Source organism: Oryzias latipes, chromosome 19 (genome assembly GCF_053564925.1).
Source record: "Oryzias latipes strain Hd-rR chromosome 19, Olatipes_Hd-rR_3.1".
Taxonomy (NCBI): Eukaryota; Metazoa; Chordata; class Actinopteri; order Beloniformes; family Adrianichthyidae; genus Oryzias; species Oryzias latipes.
The window spans coordinates 22,423,691-22,433,980 of record NC_136255.1 but is presented as its reverse complement, the minus strand read 5'-3'; the positions used below and the strand labels follow the sequence as shown (position 1 = coordinate 22,433,980).

General features: G+C 37.0%; 1 protein-coding gene across 1 annotated transcript; it reads right to left on the bottom strand.

Moving 5' to 3' along the window:
• Positions 1-318: 318 nt before the first annotated feature.
• LOC101154905 (gap junction gamma-1 protein) lies at positions 319-7,897 on the bottom strand. Its single transcript, XM_004080238.5, has 2 exons — positions 7,644-7,897; positions 319-2,461 (listed from the first exon to the last, which is right to left on the bottom strand). The coding sequence occupies exon 2, from the start codon at positions 2,412-2,414 to the stop codon at positions 1,059-1,061; it is 1,356 nt and encodes a 451-aa protein (XP_004080286.1). The 5' UTR covers positions 2,415-2,461; positions 7,644-7,897; the 3' UTR covers positions 319-1,058.
• Between the last annotated feature and the right edge of the window lie 2,393 nt (positions 7,898-10,290).

The following is a 10,290-nucleotide window of genomic DNA, read 5'->3' as shown; positions in this document are numbered from 1 at the left end:
ACGAGAAGGGATGTAGATCATTCGGTAGAATGTCTGTATTTTATACCGTTACAGGACACCGTAGAAGGTGCAGTTCTGTTGCTGGATGTATGGTGGTTGCATGCTCGACATTAAAGCAGTGTTCCAGCTCCATCTAGTGTGATCCTTGACTCACACAAACATACCGAGATTTGAGAGAAATCTTCAACTATGGAATGTAAAAGTCGTAAAATAGCGATTTAATAATTAAAAGTCAAACTATTAGTCACTTACTTTAAATATGTTTTCAATGGTGAAAAGATATCTGACACCTCGCCACAACACACCAGAAGCATGAGACAAATTTAAAACTCTTTATTTAAAACATGCACTTTTCATAAAAATATATGTAGCAAAAACAAACATTTTCATTGAATAAACATATTTTTTAGATTAACTATGTCAGTTCAGGGTTAAAACAACTATTTTAAAATGACCTCTAATGTAAGGCTTTAAAGCGGTATAATGGAAAAATGTATATATTACAAGGAACAAGGAAGTATACATTTTTTTGATGGTTAGTGATTATATTAATAAATGTCATCTTTTCAGAGGAAAAATCCCCCAAAACATATCACAGCAGCACAGACGGCACAAAAAGTACTAAAACACAAAAGACAATACTACATTGTTTAATGAAAAAAGTCATAATTAAAATCCTTTAATTATAAATCATACAGTAATTGATGATTCATGTGAGGTAGCTCATTGAATGTTAAAGAAAGGCACTTGAAAAGCTAATTTCTCACATAAATCAAAAATGATACGGATAGGTAAAGAAAGAATATTGTCACTTATTAAATCATATAGTTTAATCATATTAAAAAATGCACATAAGTCAACTTGTTTCTACTCCTAATTTAGATTAGATTAGACTAGATATGCCTTTATTGTCACTGTCCATTGGACAATGAAATTGAAGCCATCACCATTCACAGTGCAAAGACAAAAATGAACAAAATATAATATTATAAAATGCCTAAATAAGTCAAAATATGTATTTGGATGTTGAAGAATAGAAAGCAAAAGCTGGCAGTGTTTCAGATCCACTCAGAACCTTTTATCATGCCGTATTTGCTGCTGCTGCCGGTGCTGCTGCTGTCCGTGCTCGCCTTGCTGGAAGCGTGTCTGGAAGCCTGCCGGAGTCTGCGCTCGCGGTTCGGTTTGCTCTGATTGTTGCTGTAGTTCTGCTGCCGGCTGTAGACCTGATTGTCTGCCTTCAGCTTGATCTGAGGCTGACCGACCTCTTTAGGAACATGTTTGACGGCGTTTGCTCTCCCGGCGTTGCACAGGTTCTCATCATTTTTGGTGTACTCTCGACGCTCCTCCTCAACAATGTTTGCGTGGTTCTGTCGACATGCCATTTTCGCGTTGGTGAGATCGCTAATAGGTAGATGTTGGTTGTGGTTCTCCTTTGTCACCAGGAGAGACTTGATGTCTATGCTGTACCCTGGTGGAGCTGAAGGGGCATTCCAGGTGAAAGGGTAGCTGCTGTACGCCTGACCCTCATTGAGAGCTCCATTTCTTTGGGTGAGTTTGTAGAGGTCATTATGAGGTAGTGGCAGTTGGCGGGACTGCATTATCTCACAGATGGTACCTATGCCTAGGTGAAGCATTTCCCATATGTTGAGTACCAGACAGAGCAGGGAGACACTGTACATGATGAGAAGAAAGATTGTCTTCTCAGTAGGCCTCGAGACAAAGCAATCCACGCTGTGTGGGCAGGGCAGGTCAGAGCAAACGTAGCTAGCAGGAACAGCAAATCCATACAAAGCATACTGTCCACATAAGAAAGCCAGCTCCAGCAGAGCACGGGCCAACAGCTGGAGGACATAAATGCGCATCAGCCCATCCTCTTTGATACGCTGTCGCCCATCGTGGCGGGCCTTGACTTTTATGTGTCTTTCGCTGTCTGCCTTTGCTGCTCCGGCATCACTCTCCACCTCTGTCACTTCATAGATCATCGGGTCTTCCTCGTTGTCATCCTCAGCCTCTTCGATGCCCCTGTGTTGCTTTCTGCCGGCGAGGTAGGGCTTCTTACGTTTCCTTTGCGAAAACCCACTCACTCCCCCACCGTCCACCTGCTCCTCGGCCCGAGCTATTTTGTTGACAGCATAACCCAGATACATGAGCGAAGGAGTCGCCACCAAAATAATCTGGAAGACCCAGAAGCGGACGTGCGAGAGCGGCGCGAACGCGTCATAGCAGACGTTCTCGCAGCCCGGCTGGCCAGAGTTGCAGACAAACTTGCTCTGCTCATCGTAGTAGATCGACTCGCCGCCCACTGCTGTCAGTACTATCCGGAAAACAATGAGGACGGTGAGCCAGATCTTCCCCACAAACGTGGAGTGATTGTGAATTTCCTCTAGCAGGCGAGTCAGGAAGCTCCAGCTCATGGTAGATAAATGACAGCGTGAGGCAGCATGCACCTCTTGTTCTTTCCCTGCAGAGAGAGGAGAGAAGTCATGGCAAGAAAATGTACATTTCCACTTGCTGTCTCATTTTACTGCTCTCTACACATCTGTATTACATCGTATTGTATTGAAATAAGAGAGTATGTTTTCCTAGAATTGTAACTAATTCCCTTGTGCTATTTAAAGTGACTTTTGGTGTCAGAAATTGAAAGGTAAGAAAAATATCAAAAAAATTCATGTACAGGAAAAAAAACTATATCAAAGACCCTCTCCAATCCTCTTTTGATGTATTTTCAAAGCATTCTCTGTGGTCTTTGATTTTAAGATTATGCTCTTTTCAGCCAAAATTCAAAACATGTCGTTTTCCTGGACGTAGTTTCTGCAGAGCGGCAATTCACCTCTGAATTGTGGGCGGGGCCCTTGGTGTGTGGGGACCCTCCCCCTCCCTGTTACTAAAAGCTCTTAATGTACATGTTCTCCCCGCTAACAAAACGACGACCAATTTTGGCGCCATCCAGCCGTACTTTTTAAATAAATCTGCCATTGGTGTAAGAAAAACGGTCTCAACAAGAACTCTTATTTTAATAAAAATAACAGTTCTTTGATAAGATTATTTTTCTTGCAAGGGAGAAAATTAGCCAAATTTTCTTGAAGCAATGGTTTCTTAAGATTCCGTATTTGCAGAGCGGGCTTAGTAAAGCTAACTGAATGGTATTTAGCATGTTAATAGAAGGATTTTTCTGAATTTTCACTTTCTTTTGTTTTTGTTTTTTGTTATACACAAATCATATACCACACATATAATAATATTCAACCTAAAAATTGAAGGAGCTGAATGGTGGTGCGAGTGAATCGCTGAATCTCTAGAAATACTTTTACAGGAGAGTATTTTCTCAGTCATTTATGAAATATTCTGTTTTTTCTCCTCAGATGAACTCACTCACACTTTACCGTTGCACTCCATCTAACCCTGGATCACCTGAAGACTCACATCTGCTCAAACCAATTTTAGCTCTGCTTTGTCATGGTTTGTGCGTTTGCTCATCTCACCATTTCATATCTCACAGTTTTTATTGTAGTTTGGTTTTGTTTGATACATGTATTAGATTTATTTAAAATAATACATATGTTGAATGACATGTCTTGTTTTTTCCTGTGGGGGCTTTAAGTTAAAAGTCTCTTTCATAGGTAACCAATGTTCATTTGTGCTTGTTGCTTGTTTTTTAATTTAGTTATAAAGCTAAACCTTATATAAAAATGCCAACAATCTGTCGTTTGAGAAGATCTGCATGGAAGAATGGACCAAAATAGCAGCTACAGAGCAAACCTGCTAAAGAACTTTTAATATTGTCTAAATAATTATTTTCTGCCCCATTATGTTTATTCTTTAAAAATTCTACAATGTGATTTTTTGTATTCTTTTTTACATTCGTTCTCTTGCATCTGACAGTTTTTCAACCCTCATTTTCTGTTTCATAACTGTGTTTTTGTAATTTAATTTACAAGATCTATGTGAATTAGCGCAGCAGCAGCAGAGCTGCAATCAGCTGATTACAGAAAACGTTTAATACAAAATGGAAATGTGCACATTTGTCGAGCTCAGCGCTTTCACTGTCTGCATTTAGGGCTCGTGTTAGTTTTACGGCCCGGCGTATTGATTGAGTGAAGTAATTCACTCACTGATATGCAGGGAGTACATGCAGCCACAGAAACCAAGTCAAGTCTATAGATTAAACCAGGGACTGCATTTAAATTGGCCTGTAAGACTGGATGCTCATTCAAAATGCCAATAATTCAGTAGAAATATGATTTAAAAATTCAATAGTAACATGCTGTTTGGGTCAACACCCTCCCTAATGTCTGACCCTGTAAAGTAAAAAGAGTATCTCATTAAGAATCACGTGTCTTCTCAAACATCTGGCCTTGTGTAACGCACCATTTGGACGGCCTGTGGCAGCGCTACTCTGTCATCACCCAAACACGAATGCGATTGATGGCCACACACAGGGACGGTCCTTCACGCTGCTTTCTTTCAGGTTACGGTTAAGTAAAAGAGGCAAAGCATGAAGCTCATTTGATCCTCTATTCAGGGGGGAATTTAGCAAAAATATTTTCAACGACCTCCTTTAGCAAAATAAGTACCAAACAGCATGAAATCAAACCTAAATACTCATCAAATGTGACCTCTAACATGTCATACTTTACAGAGTAGGCTAGTTTGTGTGGCTTTTTAAGCAACAAGTGAAAATTATTTTTTAATTTTAGCCTTTTTTCAGAAAGGGTCCTTTCACTAAATATACAAGATAATGTTGCTTTTTTTAAGTAGTTTTGGTTAATTAAATGTCTAAAAAACCTGGGGTGTAGTATCTGGCAGTTAAAGGGGGAAAAATGCATTTATTATGTTTTATGATGCTAATAATCCCTACTAAAGCAAATTCAAAGTCAAGGCAAAGGAACAGCATCCATCTAGAGATTCACGTTTGTCCTTCTTTCACAGAATGTCACCAAACTGCCCATTCACACATACATGTGGCATTGTCATTCATGGATTCATGAAAAGACTTGCTCATTCTTGAGGAATCCTAACTGTGCCACACTGAAACCCTGAGGGTGGGTGGTGCGCTCCAGATGTTTCCCATCCCGACAAGCAACCTCCTGCTTCTTACTGAGCCAGTAAAACGTTTGAAAGTAAAAAAAACCAAGCTTTGTACAAGCTTTAAAAGACTTCAAGCTGTGAACAGAAAGGTCTGTGGTTTCCTTCAAAGTAAAGCTCCACCTAAAGGCTGTCAGCAACTATTTACTCGAAGGCAACCGTAAAAAGTTTGTATTTTGCTGAAACTGCTCTTTCAGACGTGACGGGGGGGTTGTTCCCTAAAGGTGAAACTAGCTCTTCCACAAAAAGACTTTTGCAGTAAAACTTCCTAATTTCCCTTAAACTCCTCCAATCCCACGGACAGGATGGGACATTTGAGTGAAACATGCTTCAGGAAAAGCAATAAGTTGAATATAAAGAAGGGTCATGAGAATTTTATACATGACTGGTTTACTTTACTTGAATGGAATAATGACTAATGCCCTCTAGAGCAGTTCCAGAACACAACACTGAGGTTAAGTCACTTAATCTTTGCCACTGAGCCCTGGGGATATTTTGACCAAACATCGAGACATCCAAAGAAGTTATAAGAAGGATGAAGAGCAGCAAACAAACTCTGACCCACAAACCTGCCTCCAGCAAAGACAGTTAGCCTGTTTTCTGCTAGTAGTGTTAATAAAAAGAAAGTTTATTTTCTTTATTTTGCCACAAAGCAATTATTACCATTGAATTAATTTTACATTATCACTAGGAATAAACGTCATTGTTTTTTTATTTATATTTCTCATATTCTTCTAGAAATTTGGAGGTAATAATGAATTTATTTGTTCGGGGTCATGGGGGGCTGCCGAACACCCTGGAGAAGTCCGCCAGTCTGTCGCAGGGCCACAATCACACGCATGTGCATTCACCAATGAACCCATGAAGCCTGTTTTTGGACTGTAGGAAGTCCCTGGAGAAAACCCATACATGCATGGGGAGAACATGCAAACCCCACACAGAAAGGCCCCCCATTGGTGTTCTGTTTCTGGTCCCCCAGCCGGGAATCGATCCAGGGGCCGTTTAGCTGTGAGGCAAGAGCGCTAACCACTTGCAGCCTTATCCATTTACCATTAGAAAATGTAAATAAAACATTTTAAATGTGTAATATTTTTCAATAAGGCTATTTGTCACACTTATTAACTTATTTTTATTATTTGTTGCTGTTGTCTTGTGTTAATGTTTTGATCTAGAAAGAACAGATATAAGATAATTTATTTCTATCTGACTCCCATGGTTCATAAGAAATAGCTTGTTTTATTCTGAAATATCCTGCATGAATTTATATTATACTTTATATTTATACATTTATTGTATTTATTATTTTGTATTTTTCCTACTAATTATTTTTTAATATAATTTCTTAATAATAAATTATTATTATTAAATTATTTCTTTCCACTCTAAGATCTTGCCCAAAATTAAAGGTGATTTCAAACTTTATTTGTGTTAAAGAAAAAAACAGAAACATTTGTTTTGATAGTTAATCTCACTGGTTTTCCATGACTCTAACAAATGGTGTAGTTTCTTTAACTAATATTTGTTTTAAATGATGGCATAACACAAAGAAATTACAATTTTTGTAGTAATTTAAAAAATTCTGTGCCTTTATTTTCGTTTAACTCACTGTTAAAAAGGACTGCAAATGTTATAAAGCTCTTTAGAAAAAGTGTTTTAACAAAAAATGTATAAAGTTCCAACTTGTGACGTAAAGTTGACATTTAGGTGCATAAAAACCACAACATCAAGCATATCTTAACTTTAAATTGAGTTCAATTAGAGTTAAAATTCAAGCTGGAAGAGAAGTTGCAGAAACTGGGAAAAAAATAGTACGTACCTTAATAGTAAATACCTTTAAAAAAAAGTTCAAGTTCTAATTTGAGCTGCCTTTCTTGCTTTTTGTTAACTAACACAACATTTTTCATTTAAACCTAAAATATAGCAACAAGTTAGACTGTAATAATAATTTTGAATGCTAAATATTAAGTGAAAAATGTGTTTAAAAACCAGACAGGATGTTCCCCCATATTTGACACATAATATGATGGGTCACTGCATTTGGTGAAACATCTGTAAAATATTTTCTATGGTGAAAAAATTAAAATATATACCACTTATTTATAAAATTGTATTTTTCAACTCCAAAAAATAATGCAACAAAACTTTTTTTCTGAAACCTGTTATAAAAACTGAAGACACATTTTTAAAAGTTTAAGTATTGTTCGCATTTGGCTCCTTTTTTAGAACAAAATAAAAGACAGCTTTGCTAGCAGCAAAAAAGTTAATGTCTTATTTGAATTTCGAAATAAATACTGATATTATTATTTTTTTCAACATTTCCTCCTGATTAATTTCTTTTCTTTTTTCTTTTTTCTTTTTTTTTTGTAAAATGCCAACTAATAAAATGTGTAGCTATCAAGCTAACTGTTAGCAGTAATAGCTGAACGAAGTAACTTGTAAAAGCCTAAAAAGGGGAATTTATTAAAAGAGAATTATTAAATTAATTTTTAATTGGTGTTTTAAACATTTATCTTGCCAAAAATATTCTCCTGAAAATAATTTATACTTAATTTACTCACCTTTTCAGCATACAGATGGATGGATCAGCCGTTGAGGCACAAATGTGTTTCTCATGAGGGAAGAGGAGAACCTAAAGATTTCCACGCTCTTTTCCCATTCTAATTCAAATCAATCATTAACAACGAAATAATAATAATAAAAAAAGGTTTAGTTGGTTTAAAAATCCTAAAAATAAAAAGTTTGGCTATGGTTTCTCTGACTCCCTGAATGAAGAGGCAGGACAGACTGAAGGCTGAGGAGAACAAACTGAACTGGAGGCAGAGGAGGAGGAAGGAGGAGTTAGTGTGAGGATTTGCATCACACAGCAGTTCTCCTCCTTCATCTAAAAATGTCAGCTAAATGTTTGATAAACCTCCTCCTAGAATTTTTATTTCTTATTTCTTTTTACTTTAGCACTATTTTCCTTTCAGTATAGAAAGTAAAAAAAAAAAAAAAACAATAAATCCACCTGGACTTTGGAATGAATTTGGGTGAGGATGAACTAACACATATACACACGCGCACACTCACACACACACACACACACACACACACACACACACACACACACACACAGAAGGGTTTTAAGTAAACCAAAGTGGCTGGAAGGGTTTATGCTTTATGCTTATTTGATGCAATGTACCTATACTAAAAACTTTACATACATAGATTATATTTAGTGTATATTTCCCAAAACAACTTCAGAATATCTATATTTTTTATTATCTGTGAATTGAAAGGAAATCATTTATGTCTCACAGGTTTTTCAAAATAAAACTTTACCCACTTTACCCGTTTTATATTGTTATTTTTTGCTTCTCTCGTAATGAAGTTATTCCAGTTTATTTCTCTTTATTTGGGTATATTTTTGTTATTATATCAGTCTCAAATATAGAACCAATTAATTGCATGGGATGGATTCATCATTTACACATAATTTAGTCCACAGACAAGGCTTTTGCACTTTTATGGCAGATTAAGTCAATAATTTCGCCGTATTCTTTTCTTCTGCGGTCAAATTTACACCAAAACAAATACGTAAGCATTTCAAACAAAAGGTTAATAAATAGATTTGTAAGACACAAGTAATTTAAAATAAAATTATGATACATACCAGATGGTTTTACCTTTATTTTTATTGTCTTTTTAATTTAAACTTTTAACTAATTTAACAAATCCTCATCGTCTGTATTTATAAAGTGCTTTAACACAATTAAAATCTGAAACAAACCGCTGCACACAAAAGTAAAACATAATAAGAAAAAAATGTTAAAAATAAATGTAATAAATAAGTAAATAAAAACATTAAAAAAACAGCTAAATCTCATGTGTGGCCAAATGTTTGGCTATAAATGTGAGTCTTTAAAACAACAGAAACTGTCAAATGTGGAAAAATCTTTTACAACACGGTTAAGCAACACCAGACTCCAAAACCTGGGAAAATATGAACCTGCAGGGAGGGATGTTCATATTTTTCATCCACAAGAATGGACACAAATCCTACAAACACCTTTTTATTTCTGCAGCAGCTGACTGGATCCAAAAGTGAAAGTATTTTGTTTTATCGGCAGCTGGTCTCAAGGTCTTTGGATCCCCTCAAGCTCAGCTCCTTTCCACTGAATACTTATTTCAAAACTATCAAGCTTGACTTTTGGCTGGCACTGCTTCCTACTCCTATCACCAGAAAGATTCAAACAGAGCTGAGTTCAAATAAAAATGAAAACACACACACACAACCCTAATCAGGCTGATAGCATTTTGGCACAGGAGGCTTGCATCGTAATTCAGAGTGACCTCCGACAAGGCTGAAGTCCCTTAACTGAGTTATCTTTCACCTCGGAAGGAGTAATTGAATGGAGAACAATCAATGAGGGTATCCATAAAGGCAATCATCAGACAGCACTGGCAATTTAAGGCCATTCAACAGTTTGCTTCTCTTTGTTATTGGACGGAGGAAGGAGCTGCATCAGCTCATATCTGGGTATTGACGATCAGACAGAAGACAATGTGTTTTGTCCTCGTTCTGGACAGATTGACTGCGACGCAGGTTTCCAGCAGTCACTCATTCACCTCTGGAGGTCACAGAAAATACACAATAAAGAAAGCTGAATGCTCATTTCAGCTTGGGCTGTTTGTAGCAGTGAGATAACTCCATAGTAAATCCATATATAGCACAAAGGGATGTCCAATTCTGGGCCTCGATGGCGAGTGTCCAACACGTTTTCCTTCACCTTCCGTAAACACACCTGCAGGGTTTCTGGAAAACCAACAGGAGGTCAGCCCTCGAAGGCTCCAGCAACCTCATGATCTTGAAAAGGATCGAGCAAGTTTGTAAAACAAACAAATGGGAGTATGCATGAAAAAAAAATCTTTACAGAAACCTTAGACTGCCAACGAAGGGATGGACTCACCTTATCACTGATGGATGAACAGATTAAATGTGTGGGTAAAAGAAAAATGTATTCAAAGCAATGAAATTTATAAGAAGACCAAAACTTTTTTTTATAGCTGATGACAGCTGCATTTGAAACCCTGCTGATGACACGCTGCACCATATGCAGTCTCTGTCACAGCTGCCTTGAGCTCTTTCTGTCATGTCCTGTGAAAGATCTCTTATGACTTAGCATCACAGTAACTCATCTTCATGTTGTCATTTTAATTCTTAGT